The sequence below is a fragment of the Lontra canadensis genome, unplaced genomic scaffold, assembly GCF_010015895.1.
Source record: "Lontra canadensis isolate GAN:19392208 unplaced genomic scaffold, GSC_riverotter_1.0 scaffold69, whole genome shotgun sequence".
NCBI classification, from domain to species: Eukaryota; Metazoa; Chordata; class Mammalia; order Carnivora; family Mustelidae; genus Lontra; species Lontra canadensis.
Window position 1 is genome coordinate 7,054,468 of NW_022631063.1, and position 25,917 is coordinate 7,080,384.

General features: G+C 38.9%; 1 protein-coding gene across 1 annotated transcript in view; it reads right to left on the reverse strand.

The window, feature by feature from the left end:
* LRP2 (LDL receptor related protein 2) overlaps positions 1-25,917 on the reverse strand; it is a 206,694-nt gene that overhangs the window by 97,722 nt on the left and 83,055 nt on the right. Inside the window, exons 17-30 of the mRNA XM_032880388.1 lie at positions 20,015-20,207; positions 17,864-17,989; positions 16,418-16,548; positions 13,703-13,840; positions 13,043-13,324; positions 11,185-11,424; positions 9,924-10,043; positions 9,697-9,813; positions 7,157-7,534; positions 5,701-5,949; positions 4,132-4,343; positions 3,196-3,380; positions 1,948-2,176; positions 519-696 (exon numbers count right to left, since the gene is read on the reverse strand). Coding sequence (XP_032736279.1) covers positions 519-696; positions 1,948-2,176; positions 3,196-3,380; positions 4,132-4,343; positions 5,701-5,949; positions 7,157-7,534; positions 9,697-9,813; positions 9,924-10,043; positions 11,185-11,424; positions 13,043-13,324; positions 13,703-13,840; positions 16,418-16,548; positions 17,864-17,989; positions 20,015-20,207 — 2,778 coding nt within the window. The remainder of the gene's footprint in view (positions 1-518; positions 697-1,947; positions 2,177-3,195; positions 3,381-4,131; positions 4,344-5,700; positions 5,950-7,156; positions 7,535-9,696; positions 9,814-9,923; positions 10,044-11,184; positions 11,425-13,042; positions 13,325-13,702; positions 13,841-16,417; positions 16,549-17,863; positions 17,990-20,014; positions 20,208-25,917) is intronic.

Genomic DNA, 25,917 nt, shown 5'->3' on the forward strand with positions numbered 1-25,917 from the left:
GAGAGAAGATTAAGTGAGGATTAAGCAACTTATCCCTCTTCCCACCAGAAAGAACACTACCAATGCCAAATGTTTAAGTCACCCAGCCATGCACACCCTACATCTAGGATGACTTGGGGAAGCTGCAGCACGGAACCTTCAGGACACCGGTGCCATAATAAACAAATCCTAAGAATAAGCTGCTCTAAACCACAGAGCGGTAGCAAGAAAAGGATCTAAGAGACTATCTGGTCTGTGTTCCAGTTGTCAGCCAAGGAAATGGGGATTCCGAGACCGTCCCAGAGACAGAAGCCAACTGCTGAATAAAAGGACACAATTTCAATTTGCTGTTGTTACACACAAGATTTTTGTCTACCATGGTAAATAGAAGTAATGGAAAGGTTAGGAGTGGGGTGGTTGGTAAAGAGGAAAGGAAAATGTATTGCCCAAACAAACAGGTCTCGAACACTGTACACTCAGCATTCCCTGCACACGTGTTTTCCAAGCTAGTCCCAGGCATGTGTCTCTTTACCACTTACCCTCTGGTTGTTTCACAGGATGGACTGCAACAAGCCCAAGGGGCTGCTGAAGGTTATGAATTATGACTGACTGGTTCCCACCATGCCACTTATTCGCTTGAACAACTTGGTAAGTTGAGCGGTCAGTCCAGTACACGGAATCTTCAAAGAGAGTGAGGGCATAGGGATGTCGCAGAATCTGTGAAGCCAAAGAGAACAATGAGACTTCACCCAGAAATAAAAAACAAGGTGACTAATATACAAAAGGAAAAGGGTATCTGTCCAAGAAGATGGTTTCCTTTAGCATTTAATTATTTAAAAAGACATAGGGAAGACATTGTGCAAGAGACATAAAAAAATGCACTGCTTGACCTATATATACCCCATTGTATTACTCAAAACTGTTTCATCTGGGTGTCATTTAGTCTTCCTTTTTACTCTGGTAATTACTCTGGGCATCCAATTCACGAACAAAAGCAACATTTTAGTCTAGAAAGTAAGATGACTTATCGGGATCCCCTACTCCCAAGCCTCAGCCCCCAGCCCATTATCACCACTGTTTATCCAGTGCTATCTCTGCCAGTCACAGATTCACATAAATCTGATAGTAGATGCCTATTCTCTGAAGGTAGGGAGGCCCTGCCAGGGTCTCTTAAAGCCACAGAACTATCATCAGTGACAACTGTATTATTTTTTATTACTTTTTTAGACTTATTTATTTTAGAGACAGAAAGAGCATGATCAGGGGAAGGGGCAGAGGGAAAGGGGAGAGAGAAACCCAAACAGACTCATGCTGAGCACAGATCCCAATGTGGGCCTTGATCTCAGGACCCTGAGATCATGACCTGAGCTGAATCAAGAGTCAGACCTTAATTGTCTAAGCCACCCAGGTACTCCAACAATGACAATTTTAAATAGAAGTCAGGAACAACTCTTTGGTAAAATACATGTTTTCTGTATTTTCCCATTTAACTTGTGAAAGTAAATTCACTGGAATTTTCTGAATAAAAATTGATTAACATACAGAATTGTCTAATCAGTAAGTTGTGCACCTGAAACCAAAATAACATTGTATAACAATTATACTCCAATGAAAGATATGAGATATGTAACAGGTTATGATTTGAGGAATTTAAATATGAAATTATTAATTTTTGCTTAACACACTTATCTAAACCATAGAAGCAACAGATCAGCATCTACAGGTCAACTAAATCACACAAACAATCCTTCCTGGACATGGCACAATCTGACCATGAACTGGAATAAAAATATTTATTTTCTGTTGGTAAGAAAAGACGGATTGGCCCTCATTCCTGTTGACAGTCCCTGGATTGACCTGGTAATGTCTAAGACACAATAATTCATTTCTTAGTTTTCTTATTACTGTATGTGCTTTCGACTAAGCTACTCTTATGGTTCAGTTTAGTCTTCCTCTATATCAACTTACCAAATCACTGGCTATCACCTGCCTCCGATGCTGTCCATTATAATCACAATAGTCTATGTAATCAAGATAGGAATCCATAAAGTAGAGCAGTCTGTTGGGGTAGTCAATAGTTATGCCACTGGGCCAGAAAATCTTGTCCTGGACAATGACAGTGCGCAGACTGCCATCCATGCTGGCTCGCTCGATACGAGGGTGGTGGCCCCAGTCAGACCAGAACATCAAATGGTCACTGCAAAATGAAATTTGTTACCAACTGGAAAGGATATATTTCAATCTGGAAAATAACTGCCACTTTAAGTAAGACAACATCATCTTTATGTGCTGCTTAAAATAAATCATCTCCAGTTCAGAAAGTCTGTACAGAGTGTTTATTTCCTCTGAGTGTCCCCAAGTAAAACTGTGATCATAATGCAGTCATAAGCCATCTGGGTGTTTCTAAAATGTTCATAAAACATGCAGAACATTATGACAATGAAATGTCTCAATGTCTATTCATGTTTCTGTATAATCCACAAATAGCTGATCTATAAACATCCATCTAGCCTTGTTTATCTACCCTGTCATTTTTTAAGATAAGAGAGTCACTTGTTCATCATCAGAGATCCATCTTAAATTTCACTGGTGTGTAATACTTTACAATACCTAGGAAGTCATCATTGCCATCAAGCATCATCTGCCTAACTCACGATTCTACCGAAGAGAATCTAAGTTAGAGAATCTGAAGTAAATTCAAGGAAGGAAGCCATCCAAGGTTTGAAAGCACATGGGAGAATTTCTCCTGCTGAATTTCTTCAGCAGGCAAACTCTTTCCTCCCTACATGACCTAAAAGGAAACTCTAAAAACTAAAGCAGGAAAATCTTGGCTTTTTGTTGTTGCTGTTGTAGAACAATGAGATATCAAAGTTACAAACTGGCCCATCCATGGGATACTATTATGTGCATTCATTGGAGACTTAATTATATAATTCAGTAACAATCAGTTCAATAATTGTATTACCAAGCTAATGAATCCATGTGTTCTTCAAGTGAACAACCAATCGCTCTTATGATTTTATGAAGAAGACTAAACAGATAAAGGAAGGATACCAATTAACCCCTGGATGGTTACCATTTCTACAGAGATGTTTAAACAAGGTTTCATTTCAAATGTTGAGGTATGCATATCAGCCACATCAGGTTACTACTGTTTTTCCCTCATAATCATGTCACAGCAATATCATTAAAAAAGGAAAAAAAAAAAAGCCTTACCTAATTCTGGGATCTAATGCTAGTCCCCTTGGATTTGATACATTCTTACTAATCAGCACGGTCCTGTGGCTACCATCCAGTTTAGATACTTCAATTGTTTCCAGAGCAAAATCTGTCCAGTAAAGATTGCGACCTACCCAATCTACCACAATACTTTCAGCCATAGTGACACCACTGTTAAGTATCTAAAGACAAAAATGAATACAAAGTGAATTCTAAAGATAATTAATAAATACAAACATTGAAATTATATGAAAATCTACAATAAGACAACTGAACTCCTATGACTGCTTATGACGATGAGAAAATTTTGTCTTCCAGGTAGCTAACCACCAAATCAACAGTAGGGCTTTCCAAGAAAAATATACTACATTTTGTAGGATTGAATACTCTAGGATACTTCTACTGCTTAAACCTTCTGCATTTAAACAAAAGCTCTATCCATTCGCTAAACTGGCAAATCAATGAAACTTTATAATGTTCACAAGCCAAAATAATCTCCTTATTGATTAAATGCCAACAATTACAAAATAAAGTCCTACAGGGCTGAGGAAATGCAACCATCAAGTGTTAAGAAACAAACTGTGGGAGATGGATAGAAAACATAACCAGACTAAAACTAAAGAAAAGCAACCCCTAACTCCCACATATTTTCCTTTGCTCTCATCCACTATGGGGGAAAAAATTGTGAAGTCTCAGAATCATGTGACCTGGAATTCAGAATCACAGATCTGCCTTTGGAGGCCACATTCTTTTCTAAAATACCCGTATGTATTGGGAGTTATGAACATCCAGGCCTTTTGGGTGCAATGCAGCCCAGAGGGGAATATGAGAGCTACCCAGGATGACGTAGGACCTGTTCTCCTGGGTGAGTAAGAGTAACAGACCCAAGATAGGGGGACTAGTCAGGCTGACGATCAGCAGAAATATACTTACTACTCTTCTGTCTGTTCCATTCTGAAACGCACTCCAGATTTTACCCTGACTTCCGTCAGACCAAAAGACACGACCACTGACTGAATCAAAATCAAGAGCTACAATGTGAAAACCATTCTGGACAATTGAATAGATACTGTGAACGTGGGAGGTGATATTGTCAGCAATAATCTGGTTCTGACTTGCCACAAGCAGCAACAGGCTTTCAGATCCTGTCCAAGAAGAAGATGCAAAAATGTCAATGAATGTGGGAGAAACCACAATTAAAACACCTCTTAGGGTATTATGCTTAGCGAAATAAGTCATCAGAGAAAGACAACTATCAAATGATCTCCCTGATATGAGGAATTTGAGAGGCAACGTGGGGGCCTGGGGGGTAGGTAAAGAATAAATGAAACGAGATGGGATCAGGAGGGAGACAAACCATAGGAGACTCTTAATCTCACAAAACAAACTGAGGGTTGGGGTCGGGGGAGGTGGGTAGGGAGAGGGTGGTGGGGTTATGAACACTGGGGAGGGTATGTGCTATGGTGAGTGCTGTGAAGTGTGTAAACCTGGCAATTCACAGACCTGTACCTCAGGGCTAATAATACATTATATGTTTATAAAAAATTTAAAAATTAAAAAAAACTCTTAAATATTTGATGCAATACTTTTGATAACAGAAGGAAGATTTACCTCCAAACTATAGTACTAGGAAAAACAAAGAGAAGTCCCTATAAAAATAATTTATTCATTTCATGCTTATCTTAATAGCTGATTTTCACGAGTATTTAATATAAGCTTTTTCCAAAATAGCTTTCTTCCTTGCATTATACTGCAATGTTTGTCTCACTATCAATCTGGAATGAACTATCCTTGCATTTTTCCGGTTATTATTTGTTATTTTTGTATTTACTTTTGAATATTATCTTCCCTCCTGGAATGTAGGCTTCCTAACAACAGGAATTAATTCTTAAAATATTTTTGTTTTGCCTGAGGCACTGAGCTGTAGCAGAGACTTTTAATTATCTCTCAATATCCCCTCTCCACTTCTTTTTTGATAATAAATGACGCCAAGTTTTAGCAGGGCACACAGCCGTTACCCCTAACTTTATCACCTGGACTGTCTACCATCCACATTCCTACTTGAAAAAGAAAGGAACCATCTATTTTTTCTTACCCTTCTTTATTTGGTCATTTTTGAAGCAGTCAAATCAATAGCTTCACACATACTATAATCACTTTCACATCATAGAAACTGAATTAATATTGGTCAAATTAACTCATGTGATATAGAAATCATTTTTTAAAAACACAAAAACCATTGATAGTATTTTAAATAATAGAAAATCATCCACCTACTTGTGTTTAAACTTCTATTTTCCAAAATATGCCAAGATCTTTATGAGTATTAACTTATTTAATCCTTATAATAAACTGAGGTTTAAGGAGGTTACATAACCCATCCAAGATTCAAGTCCATTTGACTCCAACACTGTCAAACGCCTGCACGCAACATTTGATCTTAAATTCTGGAGTGTGTGTTATACTGGCTGGAGTTAGTTCACTTTCAAGTTCAGTCATTACCTGTAATTTTGCAAGTCCTTCTGTCAGTGTCTATTGTGTATTCATCATCACACCAGCACCGGAAAGAACCTCTCGTATTGAAACAATGCTGGCTACAAAAGCCTGGGACATCACATTCATTTATGTCTTCACAGGTCTTAGAATCGTTGGCAAGAAAGTATCCTGATGGACACAGGCACTGAGCCCCAAAGGGGCCCTGAACGCACTGATGAGTACAACCACCATTGGAATCTGAGCAGCTATCCTGGTCTAGAATAAAGAGAATCACAAAGGAGAAAAGTCAGGAATCTTTGCTTTTTTGGTTTAGTCTGTTGTAACATTTGTCATACAGCCTGCTGGCACCTTCAACATAATACCCAGGTAAGAACTAAGAGAAGCACTCACTTGGATAAGTCCCACAGGCTCATCAGTATCTGCTCTAATTTGCTTAAGGACTTATTGTGCTTCACAATCACTGGATTTAAACCATTTTCTTCACTATACCCTCTATTATAACTCCATTTGGTGCAGTGAGAGAAACTTGGGAAAATCTTACTGGCATCAAGAAACACAACTGTCATCGATAAAGCATGCAAAGAGACCTAAATTACTTCCCACTTGCTTCCTGACATTCTTCTACCTACAGAGAAATGGAAGCTAAGACTTTGACATTCAAGAGCAAGGGCTCAAAGCTCTATGAAATTGAATAAATGGAAAAGGGAAAGGTAGTTGGAACACTAGAGGGCACAGATCCATCAGCAAGCCACCATTGCTTCCTTTCCAGGCCAAAACAGCAATGCCTGACACTACCCAAACAAAGTCAGTCTTATGCCTGGGATGCAAATGCCCTCCATTGTCATGTGTATACTCTAACTTATTTTTCAGAGTCCTGATATGAAACACGCTCTAGAGGGGGAAGTCAGTCAAAATGATTAGAATATCTCCAGCACAAACATAACCCATTTAAAATCATAGGAATCTAAAATATTTTGCAATCATACCTGGCCAGGGTTCATCTGAGAGTGAGCATTGATTAAAAAGGAAAGAAAGAAAGGACAGCAATTAGGATCACATGCCAATCACAGGATTTTAATCACAGCAAACACAAATCCCTGGACTTCATTTGTTTTATGGCAAGTTCTGATTGAAATTAGAAAATATTAAAGTTAGAAAACCTTAGGACCACAGTCCAAAAAAAATTTTTTTTAATTTGACAATCTAATGGCCTCATTTAGTCTCATTTTTCTAAAAATTAAGTAAAAACACAGAACCAAGTGCAAAGGATTTAATGAGAAATAGCAGCCAGTGGTGATTTATTTGAATTCTATGATGCTTATCCTACACAGATTTGAACTCCTAGAGGAAACGAAATCCCTTCCTTAAAGCTATGTGGTGACTGAGACAATGGTGATAGCCAACAGGCCACTGTGCGCTCAGAATGAATTTATGGCCATTAAACTGTGGTCAGGAAACTTACTGCAAAGTGGGGATTCATCTGTCCCATTGGGGCAGTCAAAGATGCCATCACACACTGCACTCAGATTCACACAGACGCTATGGCCAGGGCAATGCCATTGCCAACTGGGACAGTGAAAGGCCTGAGTGGGGCAGTCCTTCTCATCACTCATATCCCTGCAGTCATTGTCCCCATCACAGAGCCAATCTCTGTGGATGCAGTTTCCATTGTCACACAGGAAGTGAGAAGGAGGGCAGGTCCTGGGGGCACAGCCGTGGTGCTCATCAGATCCAGAGATGCAGTCTTGGTGCCCATCACACTCCCAGCTCTTCGGGATGCAGACACCATCTGCTTGGCACTGAAATTCATCTGGGTGGCACATCCCAGGAGGCCTAGTTGCTAAGAGAAATGCATGGGGGAGACGGGCTTGTGAATGCAATGAATTCATAATCCTTTTTAGGTAATTCTCAGATTCAGAGGAAATGATTTTGGATCAATGGTAGGTTTATGATAATGACTATGATAAATTTAACAGTAAAGTCTAAAATGATATAGGGTTTTCAAACACTGTGGTAAAGAGAAATCTTTATATGACAAGTTCCTGAGTCAAAATTAAATTGTTTCCTATGTTTTTAATGTTCATTCAATTACAGGTTAAATAAAATTTGTCTGCCTTTTTATTAAATAATCACCAGTGCATTTCAACAGAGCTTAAACAGCCATTAATTTGTTACTCTGAATTCTTGTTTAATATCATATATTTCGATGTTATTAATTTACCCTCAAGCAACCTATACCCAATGAAACCAGCACACATCAAGTAAACAAAAGGTGACAATAAATCCTTACTTCTTTGTAAACTTTCCACTATTCATTGAGCAATCCTGGAGAGATAAGAGTTGCTTCCCTATCTCACAGGGGTAAACCCAAGCTTCCTCCCAGGGGCCTTGTCAGGCAACAACAAGTCAATGGCAATTGACAGTTTAATCACAAACCATCACAGAAGAATTTCATGTTTTCAACATGAAACAGGAAATCAGTGATTAAGAATTTCTGGGTGCTGTACACATCTAAAAGTATTATGCATTTTATAACTTTTCTTTTTTTCTTTTTTTAATTTATTTGACAGAGATCACAAGTTGGCAGAGAGGCAGGCAGAGAGAGAGGGTGGGGAAGCAGGTTCCCCGTTGAGCAGAGAGCCTGATGTGGGGCTCGATCCCAGGACGCTGAGATCATGACCTGAGCTGAAGGCAGAGGCTTTAACCCCACTGAGCCACCCAGTCCCCCCTTAACTTTTCTTTTTATTCATAGATTTAAACACTTTTTTTCCTGACTGGGGAGAAAGAAATTAATAAAAACCTACTTTTGGGCACCTGGGTGGCTCAGTGGGTTAAGCCGCTGCCTTCGGCTCAGGTCATGATCTCAGGGTCCTGGGATCGAGTCCCACATCGGGCTCTCTGTTCAGCAGGGAGCCTGATTCTTTCTCTCTCTCTCTCTCTCTCTGCCTGCCTCTCTGTCTACTTGTGATCTCTCTCTGGCAAATAAATAAATAAAATCTTTAAAAAAAAAAAACCTACTTTTTATGATCCAAAACACCATTATTCTAACAAACGATCATTTATTTACAGTATAAAATCTATTTAACACAAAAAGTGAGCAATAAGAGATCCTGTCCGCTATAGGTCTCCAGACCATGGGGATTATACAGATCCATCAGATTTATATTCCATGAAGTCCTCCTTGAATCATAGGACCAGAAGGAATTTCTTTTCTGTGGACCTCAACTGAATTTTACCTGTACCATTTCTAAGGCCTTTGTAACTGTATAATTTGCTTTAGTTATCTCTTATGTTACATAATTTCTCTTACCCTACTCTAAGGAACATCTCAGCAGATATTCAACAAATACTAGCTGAAATGAATTCATTCGAGTCAATATCAAATACCACTTTACACCATATCTATACCATGATTTGATCTCTTTACTGAGATTTAAAAGAAACCATTAAGACATCTTTATGTATAGGAAGCCCCCAAAACTTAAAACCCACTAATTTAGGATATCCTAGGAAAAATTAATAGTAAGAACAAAAATATCTAAGAAATATTTAACTTACTTAAGAACTATCAGAACGTGCCCATTTATACAACCACTGGATTCACAAATTGTAAGTCATTATTTGGAAATACCTAGTCAACCAATACCATATTCCTTTGATAATAGTTTGTAATTCAGGCTGTCTTCTCAACAAAGTTTATCCAAATTAGGGAAAACCTGCAGTAGTATCAATGCCAATAAAACTGAAACATGCAGGGGCACCTCGGTGGTGCAGTTGGTTAAGCGTTTGACTCTTGATTTCAGCTGAGGTCAAGATCTCAGGGTCCTGAGACCCAGCCCCCACACTGGGCTCTGCCCTCAGCATGGAATCTACCTGAGAATCTTTCTCTTCTTCTCCCTCTGCCCCTCCCCCTGCTAGCACCCTCCCTCTCTCCCCTGCCCTCTAAAATAAATAAAATCTTTAAAGAAAAATGATACATGCAGATAGATATATGGTACTTACAACAGTCTATCTCATCAGAGTGATCATCACAGTCAAAAACACCATCACAATGATACATGTTACTAATACATCGACCCTCACTGGCACATTTGAATTGAGAAGCAGTGCAATTAATTACTAAGAATGAGGAAAAAAAAAAAAGCATTAGAAATTAGCTCAAGGAGAAAGCCACTAAACACTGAGATTATTTTTAAACATCATGAATAAAAATAAAGCAATCTACTTACCACAACCAGCTTCATCAGATCCATCAACGCAGTCCTTGTCCCCATCACAGATAAAAGATAGGCCAATACAGCGATGATCAGGACAACGAAACTGACTAGGCAAGCATGTCTCTGTAAGTTCTAATGTCATTCAAAAACAAAATCAAATAACAGTTTATTTCTTGTTCAGTGCATACTAGAGCTGAACTGCAAAATGATAAGGAGATATACAAGTCAACTCATTTATACATGTGTCCAAAATTCTTTCAAATTGGCCACACTGCCAAAGTCAGCCCAGCAAGAGCACGCAAAGCCAGGACAGCTTTAGAAAGAGGAATAAAAAGATTATAGGTCGGAGTTAGAATACAGACTACACTTACAAAGTGAGCATCATGAACTTGGACTGGACCACACCTCATGAGTATTACAGACGCTGTGGCTCCACGGCAATGCTAAGCAATGGAGCCCAACTAGGCATCACGGTTGGCATGACCCACAGGCCTAGCAGCCACAGTATACAGACAGGTCACAACTGCATTTAATCCAAAGTCTAAGCAGAACAATTAATTCTAGAAATCAGGGTCCCACCATGTGGAAAAGACACAGCTTTAGAGTCAGACATGCTTGCTGGCTGCCCAATCCTCATGAAGCCATATTAAATAGAGACTCACAGAATGTGAAAGCTAAAAGAGGTCTTAAAGTCCAAATGCTACAGCGGAAAGTGACTTGCCAAGTCATGCAACCAAGACTAGATGTTCGTCCAGGGAACTCCACCCTAAACCAAGATTACAGACACAAAAACAATAACCTAAAAGAAATCAGAACTAGCAAGATGAAAAGCAGGCAGACAGCTCTAATGGAAAGTTAAATTTCCCATGCCTCTGTATTTTATCCCCTTTTTGCCTCTATGAAATGAAAAGAAAAACCAGTAGCCAAATGTCTGGATCATTTATATGATTTAGAAAAAAACAAATTTGCCTTAAATATGTGAAAAGTCAGTGGAGCAGTTCTTTCCCAGTTCGTGTCTGGATGTTAAGACATCAGACCCAGTTCCCTGTTTTGCATCCACAGAACTCCACGCTCAGGGGGACTCAAAAGTTTTTCTGGTGTCTTTGATCTTACAGCCAATTGATATGGGAACTGACAGATACAATAGACGTGACAACGACATTGACATCGTGAAAACTGTTGTGAGCCTTGGAGGAAAGTGGGCAAGGCCTACTGACTGTTGAAATCTGTTCGGCTAGGCTGACCCACCAAAGGAAGTCGGTACCAAACTTACGGCAGTTCTTCTCGTCAGATCCATCCGAGCAATCATTATCTGTGTCACAGAGCCAGCTCCTTGGGATACACAGGTGATTATCACAGGTGAAGAAGGATGCGGGGCAGGAAGTGGGTGCCTGAGAGGGGCAGTTCTCCTCATCACTGCCGTCCACGCAGTCGAAGTGCTTGTCACACTTCCAGTGTGCGGGGATGCACTCTCCGTGGCGACAGGTGAAGGCTGAAGGTGCACAGGAATTATCTACAATGAAAATAAACTGGTCACCAAGACGTTTGTTTCTACGTCAGACGAGTTCTTAGCTTGTAAAGGCCCAGTTCTTCTTTTTCAATGGGAGCAATATACCAAATGAGAAGAGGAGGTTGGCTAACGGAACTTAATCTAAAAAAAAAGGAAGATGGCGCCTGGGTGGCTCAGTGGGTTAAGCCTCTGCCTTCGGCTCAGGTCATGATCTCAGGGTCCTGGAATCAAGTCCCACATCGGGCTCTCTGCTCACCAGGGAGCCTGCTTCCTCCTCTCTCTCTACCTGCCTCTGCCTACTTGTGATCTCTTTCTCTGTCAAATAAATAACTAAAATCTTAAAAAATAAATAAATAAATAAACAAATAAGTAAAAATTCAAAAAAGGAAGAAATGTGCAAGTCCTTCTCATCATCAGCCTCATCATCACTAGCGGACATTTCTTTGCAATTATCATACACCAGGCATTTCTCTAAGTGCTCTGTATATTTTTTTTTCTCTCGTAATCTTCACATGAATACTGGGAAGTATGCAGAATTATCTGCGTTTTAAAGATGAAGAAACTGAGGCTTTGAGAGACTTAGGACCCAGCCCCATATTCAATCTCTACTTGGTGTGATCTGAGGCCCATCCCTTACTTCTAAGCTAGTTCCTCTAATCACAGTTTCTGCAGAAACCTTGAAAATGTGCCATCCCAGAAATGCAAACTGATAAAATATTCAGGCAAAAATGTGTACTTTCAGAAACAGGAAGATAACAGACAAAAGAGAGAAAATTTTAGAAATTTCAGAAAAGTGCAAGTACGCACTTTTATTTTCAAATCTGACCCTCTTCTTTCTCTCCAAAAAAAAAAAAAAAGTTATTATTACCATTGATCTTACCTTGATAGAAATTTCTTAGATTTCAATTCTTTTTTACTTTTTTTTTTTTTACATTTTAACTGGATGCTTTTGTTTTCTGCAATAGCATTCATTAGGCCCCAAACTTTATAGACTAGATTATCACTAAAGAAAAATATGAATGTCAAGACCACCATTTCAGCCCTATTTTACTCCAAAGTGGGGGAAAGGGAATGTACCACATAGATTTTCAAATGCCATGATTCCAAGTATCTATTCTGAAATACTATCCTTTCAGATACTAAAGATTATAACCTATTTTTTTTTTAACGATTTTATTTATTTGACAGAAATCACAAGTAGGCAGAGAGGCAGGCAGAGAGAGAGGAGGAAGCAGGCTCCCTGCTGGGATCATGACCAGAGCCGAAGGCAGATGCTTTAACCCACTGAGCCACCCAGGCGCCCCAACCTATTTATTTTGATATGACTTTCTGAGATGCTTGCCAAGATGTCATGACTGTACTGGTGATCCAACAGGCAAAGTCAGGGAAAAAAAAACTGTTAGTCAATATAGTCCAAATCAATGGCAGAAATCATTGGTAACATTATCTATTAATGATATTTATTACCTAGATTCCTAAAGCCTTGGGCTACATATTAAAAATGTGAAATTCTGAAAGATTTTTTTCCCACAGAGATAACCCAACCTTTAAATAAAGGAGGGGGGCACCTCTCTGTATTCTGCTCATCACAGAAAGTATCTCCTGGGTATTAGTTACTTACTGAATTTGCCGCATTGGTGCTCATCACTGTTATCATGACAGTCATCTACTCCATCACAGCGGTAGTGACTGGGCACACATCTGCCGTTGCTACAGGGAAAGGAAAAGGAGCCACACTGCTCCATGGGTGGTTCACGGGATGAGTCTTCCTGGCATGTCAAGTGATTAGAAGTCAAACTCATTCCATACGGGCAACCACATACCCGCTGGAAATTTGGCACCGGGAAGCAGAAGTGGCTGCAGTCGCCATTTGGATGTGTGGGTCGATTACAGTAGTTAGAACCTGAAAAAGCAATGCCGGGGGTGGATAGTGAGTTATGTACATTTCCACTGAGTGGATCATAGGTGTAGTCTATGAAAGAAAACAAACAGGAAAAGAACAATGTTCGACTCAACACTACGAAGTAGCTTCTTTCTGGAAATCAACACGCCAAATATAACATTCAGTACAAACACAGAAAAGTCCTTAAAATATGTTTTCCCAACAATACTTCTAGGGTTAACAGAGCTGAACAGAAATTGTGAGTCTTACATTCTTTAACTATCTGGGTGACAGGAATGTGTAACAATCAGGAGCTTTCCTACATCGCAAGTACTAAAGAGAAAAGAAGCCACCATGTTAAATAAATACAAACAGGTGAAAAAAACGTAGCAATCTCACCAGTCTGAGTGTTGGCATTGTATGATTTCACATGCATTATATTAGTGATGCCACTTCGGATAACCCTCATGTCTCCACCATCCGTTTTCCTGACGCGAACAATAGCACCCAGTCTCCAGTCAGTAAAAAACACATAGTCTAAGAAGAAACACCAGTGGTTAGTATTTTCATCACAGCTCACTTATAAATCCTTTTGGGAAATACAACAGGCTTGCAACACTCCTTGCAAATGCAAGAAGATTTTGCAATGAATATCTGTAATGGGTTTCTGTGATCATTTTCCGTGACTTGTTACTCTCTAGGAATGACTCTTTACAAGGCAAAGATGATATATTTAATGATACCAGGTTTCCAGTTCAGGCAGGAGTGCATGGAGTACGTGGACAGCATTTAATAGCCATTAGGTTTAGACTTCCGTAAGTAAAAATAAAATTTTGGATTATTCAATAGAGCATTGAATGTGCCTCATATGACTGAGTTCTTTTTCTAGCTAAAGCACTGGACTTTGGAGTGCTTACAAGCAAAATACTTAACTGTGTGAGAGGTTTTTTTGTTTAGCTTTGTTTTGTTTTTGGTAAAATTAAGGAAATAGACTAAATCTCTAATGTCCCTTTCAGATCAACCATTCTATATATCCCATGTCTTCACTGAGGACACTAATTTTTTTTTTTTTTAAACACTCAACTTTACTAGGAAGCTGTTGAAAGGGAAAAATACAGATCTGGTACAAAAAGGAACTTTTGCTATAGCTCTGGAGATCAGTAAAATAATCCACAGCAGTGTGCCTACCCCTACGGCTATAGTCATATTCCATGAAGTTCAAAATGGTAAGAAAGAGGCATCATAAGATTCTAAACTTCAAAAATTTAGTTATATTCACTTTATACTAACTACCGAAGCAGGGAAGTAAAGGTATACATTTTTTAAAGAATCAGTGAATTTTTCTCTTTAACGATTACTTTTACTAAAATTCCCAGCTAACCAAAAAATGCCTAAAATGCCACAAATTTTATCATTAGACCAGTTTTCCTTATCTGTGGCCTAATCAATGACTAATCAGTCACTGACTTACTAAATCTTATCTAGACTGAGTCCCACCACTCAAGAAGGTATCTTACTATACTTAAATAGATAAGAAGTTCAATAAACCTTTCACTCCTGTGTGGTACACAGATAGTCAAGCAGATCTAGTCTTTCATTCAAAAGAATGATGATTTCTGTGATGTTATGCAATCAAAGAATTTTCCACAAAAAATTCACAATGAGGGCAGTGTTGGGAGAAACATTATTATTATTATTATTATTATTACTATTACTATTATTCTTATATGGGAAACACTGTGTTGTTTTCATGAGTATACACCAAATTTTTTTTCATACTGATAAAACCAAAAGGTATTAGAACTGCATTTTTATTCAATCCCAAAGCATTTTATCAAGAGCAGAGAAAATTTAACATTCTTATAATGTTCCAGTGTAACAGCAAATGGCTGTCTGACATCATTAATGAAAAGGGAGTGAATAAATGGGAAGGCATAAAGAGGAAGGATGAGTATTTATAACTGACTCATCTCATCAAAAATCTTACTGTTTCAAGAGCATTTTTAAAATATTTTTAAATACCATGCCCTCCTCCACAGATAAACGGACAGCAAGATGGAACATGCAATATATTTACTAGCTATCATTCCACACTGTATGTGTGGGAGAAAGTCTTTGATTTACAGTCGATGTCTAGTCTTTTAAAGCACCTGGCTGATTTTTCAGAGTAGGAAGTTTCAACAAGGGACACAACTAGCCCATGGGTTAAGGCCTCTGGATCCCAAAATGGCATTTCTCTAACTGGACTAATTCTGGTTTGTCAAACAGAATCATGGTAGATTTTAGTGTCTCCTCACCCTCTTGACCTGGCACTTTTGTGCAATGCACAAGCTATTCAATCATTCATAGAAACCTTATTTTCAAGACTCGACAAACCACCTGTTTGACAAGTGCCAAGCCACGTTCTTATTCCCAGTAACTAAACCCACAATACCATGCCTTCACTCAAGAGGGAAGGATACATCAGTGTGATTCTGATGGCTGTAGCTTCCCAGAATTCCATGCCACCAACAATCTTTACTAGCAGCAGTCAATTGTTAGAAAGGTTGATGAAAAAACAAGTACATCTTGCTATTTTTCACAAGCCATGTTCTAACATTTCTATGTAACAATGATGTCAGTTACTCAACATGTGTCTAAAAATCTTCAGAGTCATTCAGTGACTATGCAGTTGGTAAATATGTGTAATTGTTTTTCCACAGCGATTCTGAGGACATTCATATAAAAAACAAAACATTACAGGTTACCAAAAACGCTCTTGTTTTATTCCTGAAAATGACGAAAGCAGTAGTTTACTATTTCCTTGTGGGGTATTTATGTAATAGAGTACTCAGGGAGTTAAACTTTATAATACATGCAACCTACAAAATGCTATACCTATGTAAGTTATCAATTATTATCTAAAAGCACCTATAAGAAAAATACACCTCAACAGTGAAATGTTTAGACAAAAAAACAAATTTTTGTCTATACATAATAGCACCATTTTCATTTTTCATATTCTAAAGTAACCAACTTTTCTGGAAGTGTGAGACTGTCAAACGAGGACAAGTCCACTGTCAACAATTTGCAGAGTATAAAAACAACACACACTTTCATTGCTTCAAACCATACCTTCAAAGACAGTAAGTCCAAATGGATGAGTCATCTGCTGTATATGGCCCAGGTTTCTTCTGTCTAAACCATCAAAGGTGCTGTGCTCAATTTTATCAAAAAAGGCATCTACCCAGTACAACCGTAAAGCACTAAAATGATAAAATACTTAGTTATCTGTCATCCAAAAACTAGTAATGCACCCTCTACACTGAGGGCATTCATAAATGGTATGTTCAGTTGAAACATTTATTAAGCAAAGTTTTTAAAAACTAAATTATACTCATTAAAAATGTAATAGTTGTATGCCCCCCGCCGACACAGTACTTTCACAAAGTGCTTTTTAATTATCTTAGAAAACTTAAAATGGGGGTGCCTGAGTGGCTCAGTTCATTAAGCATATGCCTTTGGCTCAGGTCATGATCCCAGGGTCCTGGGATCGAGCCCCAGATGGGTCTCCCTGCTCAGTGTGGCGTCGGCTTCTCCCTTTCCCTCAGCTCCTCCCTCCCACTCATGCACTCTCTCTCTCTTTCTAATAAATTAATAAAATCTTTAAAGAAAAAGAAAACTTAAGATGTTGTTATCTTCAAGTTAGGTATTTTATTTTTCTCCTGGTTAAGACCACAAGTTAAGAAAACCATGTTTAAAAGGCTAAATATACTTCTTTCTTTTGTCTCTCCTATAAACTACTTTGGCATTTCATTGTCTGTCAGCTTTTTTACCCTGATACCTTTTCCTATATTCTTAGATCATTAATATCCTGAGAATTCTATCTTGTACCTAATTCTCCCAGAGTACATACATATGCAAATATGCATTTGTTGATTAATTGACACAAAAGAAAAAAAAAGAAGAGAAAAAAAAATTGACACAAAAGATTTCCTATCCTCAAGATGCCCTCTATGAAAATTACACGACTTGAACTTCATATAATCTCTATCTTATTTCTTTTTTTTTTTTAATTTTTTTTTAAGATTTTATTTATTTGTCTGACAGAGATCACAAGTAGGCAGAGAGGCAGGCAGAGAGAGAGAGGAGGAAGCAGGCTCCCCGCTGAGCAGAGAGCCCGATGTGGTGCTCATCCCAGGACACTGGGACCATGACCTGAGCTGAAGGCAGAGGCTTTAACCCACTGAGCCACCCAGGCGCCCCTCTCTATCCTATTTCTAATGGGATCTGGGTCTTGCCTCCTCTGTACTGACCTCTCAAAGGTCCTATTATTCTGCCTCCTCTATCAATTCTCTCAGAATATTCATGCAGTGCATTAGTTTTCATCCCAGGAGAAGTTGGCCAATTATGTTTACGTTCTTTGCACCCTTGTATCATTCTGTAGCCTTCTCCCAGCACCAGTCAACGATGTGAAAATATCTGAGCGCAAGTAGTACCAGTTTCCTTACTCCATTATATTGCTTCATAATTATGTCACAGTAAGTGGGAACTCAGTAATTTGGGATGATTCCTACTTACCCCCAATCAATGGCCAACCCATTGGGCCATCCAAGAGTAGTGTTTACTATCGGCAAAATGTTAGATCCATCACTCCACGCTCTTATAATTTTAGCAGGACGGAACCAGTCAGTGAAAAATATGTACCTAAAAAAAGAGGTAATAAATCAAACATGTTAATACTGGGACAAACTACATGACTTGGAGAGATTTAGCACAAACTCAGATTTTCCAGAGACTTGCTACAACTAATTTCATTTTCTGTATATGCTATTGGGCTTATACAGAAAAAATAAAATCTGCCTATTAAGCAGACTGAGTATACAACTGATCTAACTCTTGTTTTTTGGGTCTCTTAATTAAAAGTTTGGCTATCAACATATAACTGAAGTCACAAATACAAATGGCATTAAAATGGGCATCCAGAGGAGAGAACCACTGTGCTAAACCTAGGACCTAAAACTATTGTCATCAAGTAGATTCTTTTTTTTTTTTAAATATTTTATTTATTGATTTGACAGAGAGAGATCACAAGTAGACAGAGAGGCAGGCAGAGAGAGAGAGAGAGAGGGAAGCAGGCTCCCCGCTGAGCAGAGAGCCTGATGCGGGACTCGATCCCAGGACCTTGAGATCATGACCTGAGCCGAAGGCAGTGGCTTAACCCACTGAGCCACCCAGGCGCCCCTCAAGTAGATTCTTTAAAAAAAAAAAAAAGACATAATTCAGGTTACATTTTATGATTCTATTTTTTAAGTAATCCCTATACCCAACATGGGGCTCGAACCTACAACCCCAAGACTAAATCACATGCTCCACCAACTGAGCTAGCCAGGCACCCCCCAGTTGTACTTTAAATAGTCCAAAGTTGTTCAAATGAAATGATATACTATGGGCAAAGACTTTAATCTCTCTTTCCTCTCTGGGTTAAACAGCTAGGACACACTAGATAGCTCTTTAGTCATCTTCCACAAGGAACTGATAAATCTGCAGCAGGAAAGGATTTCATCTCTGATGAAGAGTACACACAAACCAACATAACTTTCATACAATCTCTACCCAAGGCATGTTTGTGTTATTCTGAGGAGTGACATAAAGAAAAATCTAGGGGAAAAAAAATTTCTCTTTCATGTGAGCCTTAGAAACTAAAATTAATCTCTTCCAAAAGTAACTTTCTGAAATGTGACTTCATATTCTTTTAAATGGAAGAGTCAGTAGGAAAGGAATTTAACAGCTTTTCAAAACCAAATGCCAAAGATTTGGTTTAAGATAAATTCATTAGAACATCAACTCTCTACACGGCAATACAATTTCTTATTAATAGTATCACCAGTTTTTAAATGTTTCTTACATTATTTCACAGGGAGAAAATTTAAATACAAAATAAACATTCTGGAGGCAGCATACAGAGTTCTTAGACACAAAGGTTTTGTAGTCAAAGTAGGCCTGGAATCTGAATCCTAACTATGGCTTAACAGGCAGTCATCTACCTGGCTCACAAACCAGCTTTTGAATTAGACAAGATTATGTAAAGTGCTCACTCTGTGCCCACCATGAGTCAGGCTTTCGTGAATTCCTACTCATTTTCTTTCTTTTTTTTTAAAATTCCACTCAACTACAACTACCCAGCTCATACTTGTTGGAAACAAACATATTAGCTATTAACCATACTTAAATTAGAAAGATAAGAACCTAGAAGAATAGTATAAACTGTTTTTGTCTGACACCGTCAGTTATGGAATGGTTAAACATGAAACTCAGTGTGTAGTCTGAAAGACTTTTTAGTCTGAAAACTACTGAATGATTAAGCAACTTTTGCTATGCTTTATATCAATACATTAAAGCAGGGGAAGAATTTGAGCCTTTCCTGATAATTCCACTGCACATTCAATCCTTCTCTACTGAATCTGTATCACATTGTTGGTCCTCTTCAATTGTGGGGAAAATAACCAAATTTTAGTGAAGACTGGGAAAGCTGAAACTAAGGAGAAAGTGTTTTCAAAGAGATAAAGTGATTACGTAAGCTTATGCTAAAGGGATAAAATTTAAGGTGATTTCAATTTATATAGTTCTATCCTACATTTGCTGAACTTGCCAAAAAACTGTGGCACCACTTTTCCGTAACTTTAAAAGACATACCGTTTCAAGCTCTTCAGGGAACAGGAACACACTTACCCAGCGATAGGATGAACTACAATTGATCGTGGGTTATTTAAATTCTGGATGATTGCACGTCTCGATTTATCAGCTAGCCTCATGACACTGATACTCCTGTAAGAAGGGTCTGTCCAATAGAGATTCTTTGAAATCCAGTCAAAACTCAAACTTTCAACACTTTCCACCCTGTTGGCAGTGAGAATCTCTCTTCCTGTAAATTGAGATATGGACACAGTTTAAACTAAGCATATTCTATGACATACATTTTCCTGCTACTGCATATTTAAATTGTGTCAGAGTTACAGCATATTTCAGTAACCCATATGGAATTCCTTTAAAAAAAAAAAAAAACACTAAACTGCTGAGCAAAAACATGAGATAAACCTAGAATCTATCCATTCCCAAAAGTTTGGATCTCAAAGAACAGAAATGATTCTGATAAACAGAACCAGAAGTGGTATGCCCTACATTTACTCCCCTGTTCAACCTTCTAGAAAAAAAATTTAAAAATTCTCATTACAGAACATCTGAAGAGAAGATACCTGAGCTCACATATTCATAAACACCACCCACAGACAGCTCTGATAAGCTGACACTGCCAGGTACGACTGCGGGAGGGAGATCTCTGAGGTGGGATGGCCCAATCTTCTCATCAACAGCCTTTCAAAAACTCTAAGTTGCCACGTTTTGAAAAGACCAGTGAAGATACCAAAAGAAAACCAGAACTGGGTTTGGGAGAAAAAAGACCACTTTCCTCTTTGTGAAACTTTTCTGTCCTATCCTCTCTTTTTCCTATTTTTGCTAAAGAAAATCTGAGTCACAGTAAAAGACAACTCTTTTTTTGAAGTAGGAAAACCAATCTTAGTGCTTTTTCCATTCATCTACTTAGTGAATTATAAAAAGAAAGTCCTCTAAGTGCTAGACACCATACTAGATACTTAGGAAACATAATATTGCTAATAGTATTATAATAATAGCTTTCACTGAACACTAATTATGAGCCAGGAAGTGGTCCAAGAATTTTACATGGGTTCATCCACCTTTACATTGGTTCAGTCAAGGTATTACTAGTATCTCTATTTTGCAGATGAGGAAACTCAGTCCCACAAAAGTGAAGCATCCTGAAAGAAGTGTGAACACTGCCTTCAAGGGATTTATAATGAAGTGGGACAGAGCCAGGGGGCAAAAATCAAAGAGTAATGGGTGTTATGACAGAGGTATGCACAGAATGATATGAAACACAGACTCCAAATGAAGCGTATGGCAATGTAGAGGTGAGGAAAACTTTCCCAAAGGAAGTGTTGAATTGGGTGCTATAGGAAAGCAAAAGCTTGGAAGTGAGAGGGAGACAGACTGAGAACTCCACATTTCAAAGGTTAACACGTTAATGAGAGACTAAAAGAAAGGGAAAAGTCTAGATAACCACCAGATCCTGGGAGGAACGGGAGAATAGGAGGGGAAGGGAGAGTGGCCATGCTCTATGCTAAGGCAGGACGTCTGTGAGAAAATGGGTACAGATGTCCACTTAGACCTCTTGGTTTTGAGGTGATTGTGGGATATATGGTGAGATATCCAAGGCAGCTGGCATTATACGTCTGAACCTTAGAGAGCTCGGAAAGATATTTATATCATCAACTGAAAGAGCCTTTCTTGATCTTTCCTTCATTCCCCAGATTAGGAGGAAAATCTATCACAAGTCTCCCCACACCGATTGATAAATCATTACATAAACAGTAATCAAAGACACAGAAGGTGCAAAGTCATGCAGAAGATGAAGAAGAAGAAGAGAACCAATGCTGAACACCAGAGAACACAGTTGTTTAGGAAACAGGCAAAGAAGGAAAGACCTGTAAAGAGCACCAGAAAAAATGAACAAGAAAGAGAAGGAAACAAGACTGGAGGTGACCAAGATGAGAAGGGTTTTAAGTGACATAGTTGGCAGATTGAGATGGCATGAGAAATAAGTGCCAAGTACAAATGTGGAAGTGAGAACAGGAACATGTAGTCCAACCCTGGAGAGAGCAGTAACTAGAGAGACACAGGGACTGGCAGGTGGGTTAAATTTTTAGGATGAGAGATTTGAGCATATCTGAGTTCCTGAGCTTCATTCAGCTGATCTTGACTTTAACTGATTTCTGACAACTCATTTTCTACACATTTTCACCAACACTTATTCCTCTCCCTGGAAAACAGCAATGCAATACCTCCCTCACCAAATTATAGAAAGTTTAACCACTGACTACAGAATATTTTAAAAGGTAACTTGCTCAACATGTAGACCGGAAATTGACAAAATGCATGATGAGCATTCCAGTTTGACAAAGCAGAAGGGAGCTGAGCTGTGAGACGCCGATAGGAGACTGAGCTTACATGGGGCTGGGAGACCCCACACTGCCTTTTGGTGAGAACTAAGATTGCCTGCAGTCCTCCAAGCTCAGAGGAACTAACTCTGGTCCCCAGAGAAGACGCACTCTGGTTCAAAGTAGAAGACTGACCACATGCATTTTCTCCTCTTCCTTCCAAACTCTTTTTTTTTTTTAAGATTTTATTTATTTTATGTATTTGACAGAGAGAGATCACAAATAGGCAGAGAGGCAGGCAGAGAGAGAGGGGGAAGCAGGCTCCCCGCTGAGCAGAGCCCGATGCAGGGCTCGATCCTAGGACCCTGAGACCATGACCTGAGCTGAAGGCAGAGGCTTAACCCACTGAGCCACCCAGGCACCCCTTCCTTCCAATCTTAAGATGATAATACAGGGACAGCTGGTAAGAGATTTCCATGGTTTAGAAGACAAAGCGATTAGAGGGATGGTAACTAAGTTGGAGGGGAAAGCTGCAAACTCAGTGCCAGCAGAGGGAAGACCCCCCCACACACACCCACACACACATGCAGAAGCCTCAGCAAATTGGCTCTCAGAGATACTAGAAGAATAGCAGGGGTGAGGAACTGAGGGGCTTAGTTAGAAGTTGGTATCCAGAGCAATTACACCACCAGATCCCTCTCAGAGCCTAAGCTTCTATGCCACTCCCCTCCATCTACCTCTCTGACCAGATCAGATATCTTCTCTGGAGGAACTGATGCAGAGATGCTGTGGGCTCAAGGATACTACAGTGCACAAGGGAATGCTTGGATGGAACAGAACTGAATACAGGAGGATTGTGTGACTCATAAACTGAAGGGTCCTCAGCTCCCTGTCCTCTGTACTTCTCCTAGAACATAGACCGCAAGCTACCCTCACCACCTCTTACTCCCCACACCAAGGAGAATGGAGACATCTACTAATGACAAATGACTATCTCTAGAAAAAGATTCATTAACATCATTTACTAATATCAATGTTTGGAAGCTCCCCAACAGAAAGGCTGCCTCATCACAGGAAGTTCACCAGCTGATGAGACTCATACATACAGACAGACCTTCTGGTAGCTTTTATAGACTTGCCCTTATTAAACAATAAGATATTCAACAAGAATCACAGAAATTTGAAGAAAGCTTCTATCATGGGAAAAAAAAAAAAAAAGTTGAAATTTAAAAAAAGAAAAAGGAGGGGCGCCTGAGTGGCTCAGATGGTTAAAGTGTCTGCCTTTGGCTCAGGTCAAGATCTCCAGGTCCTGGGATCAAGCCCCATGTTAGGCTCCCAGCTCAAGAGCGAGGCTGCTTCTCCCTCTCCCTCTGCCTCTCCCCCTGCTTGTGCTCTCTCTCTCTCTTTCTCTAAAATCAGTAAATAAAATCTTCAAAAAAAGAAAAAGGAACCCAAATAAAAAGGAAACAGAGGAAGATGAATTTTTTTTAATTCCAGTATAGTTAACATACACTGCTGTATTTGTTTCATTTGTACAATATAGTGATTCAACAATTCTGTATATTACTCAGTGCTCATCTAGGTAAGTGCACTCTTAATCTCCTTCCCTTATTTCATGAATCCCTCCATCCATCCCCTCTCTGGTAATCATCAATTTGTTCTCTATAGTTAAGAGTCTATATTTTACTTTGTCTCTTTCTTTTTTCCTTTGTTCATCTGCTTCTAAAATACCACATATGAATGAATCATATGGTATTTGTCTTTCTCTGACTGGCTTATTTCATCTAACAGTATACTCTCTAGCTCTATCCTTGTTGTTGCAAATCACACAATGTCATTCTTTTATGGCTGAATATCATCCCTGTGTGTGTGTGTGTGTGTGTCTATGTGTTTGTGTGTGTGTATCACATCTTCATTAATCTATTGATGGACACTTGGGTCCTTTCCATAATTTGGCTATTGTAAATAAGGCTGCAACAAATAGAGTTGTATCTTCTCAAATTAGTGTCATCTTTTCTTTTTTTTTTAAGATTTTATTTGTTTGAGAGAAAAAAGAGTGAGAGAGAGCATGAGAGGGGAGAAGGTCAGAGGGAGAAACAGACTCCCCGAAGAGCTGGGAGCCCGATGCGGGACTCAATCCTGAGACTCCGGGATCATGACCTGAACCGAAGGCAGTGGCTTAACCACCTGAGCCACCCATGCACCCATGTTTTCATCTTCTTTAGGCAAATACCAGTTGTGGAATTACTGCATCATATGGTATTTCTATTTTTAATTTTTTGAGGAAACTTCATACTATTTTCCATAGTGGCTGCACCAATTCACATTCCTACCAACAATTCAGAGTTCCCTTTTCTCCACATCTTCACGAACACTTGTTATTTCTTGTCTTTTCAACATTAGCCATTCTGACTGGTTTCGGGTGGTATCTCATTATAGTTTTGATTTGCATTTACCTAATGATTATTGATGCTGAGCATCTTTTCATGTATCTGTAGGTCATTTTGATGTCCCATTTGAAAAAATGTCTATTTCGTTCTTCTGTCCACTTTCTAATTAGATTTTTGTTGTTGTTGTTGTTGTTGTTTTTATTTTTTTTTAAGATTTTATTTATTTATTTGACAGAGAGAGATCACAAGTAGACAGAGAGGAAGGCAGAAAGAGAGAGAGGGAAGCAGGCTCCCTGCTGAGCCGAGAGCCCGACGTGGGACTCGATCCCAGGACCCTGAGATCATGACCTGAGCCGAAGGCAGCGGTTTAACCCACTGAGCCACCCAGGCGCCCCTGTTGTTTTATTGAGCTAGACTGAGTTCTTTATGTATTTTGGATACTGACCCCCTTATCTCATATATAGTGTGCAAATATCTTCTCCCATCCCATAGGTTGTCGTTTCATTTTGTTGTTCTAATGTGCAGGAGCTTTTGAGTTTGAGGTAGTCTCATTTGTTCATCGTTGTTGTTGCTGTTGTTTGTGCTTGACATCATGCACAAAAAATTACTGCGAAGACCAGTACTGATGAACTTCTTCCCTACATTTTCTTCTTGGAGTTTTATGGTATCAGTCTTTTAAGTCTTTGATCTATTTTGGTTAATTTTTTTGTGACTTATGTGGGTCTTTGGAAATAGGGGTCCAATTTCATTATATTACTTGTGTTTCTCCAGTTTGCCTGGCACCATTTGTTGAAGAAACTTTTCCCATTGGTTAGTCTTGAATCTCCTTTCAAATATTAGTTGACTATATATGCTAGGGTCTACTTCTGGGCTATTTTGTCCCACTGTTCTATGATGTGTCTATTTTTGTGCCCATATCATACTGTTTTTATTACAGTAGCTATGTATGGCTTTATAGTATAGTTTGAAATCTCGAAGTGTGATATGTCTCACCTTGTTCTATTTCCTCAGGATTGGTTTTGCTATTCAGGCTATTTTATGGTTCCATACAAATTTTAGGACTGTTTCTTCTATTTCCATGAGGAAGGCCTTTGGTAATTTGATGGGGATTGTACTGAATTGTAGATGACTTTGGGTAGTAGGACCTTTTAACAATATTAATTCTTCCAGTCCATGAACATGGATGTTTTTCCATTTATTTCTGTCTTCTTTAATTTCTTTCACCTAAGTT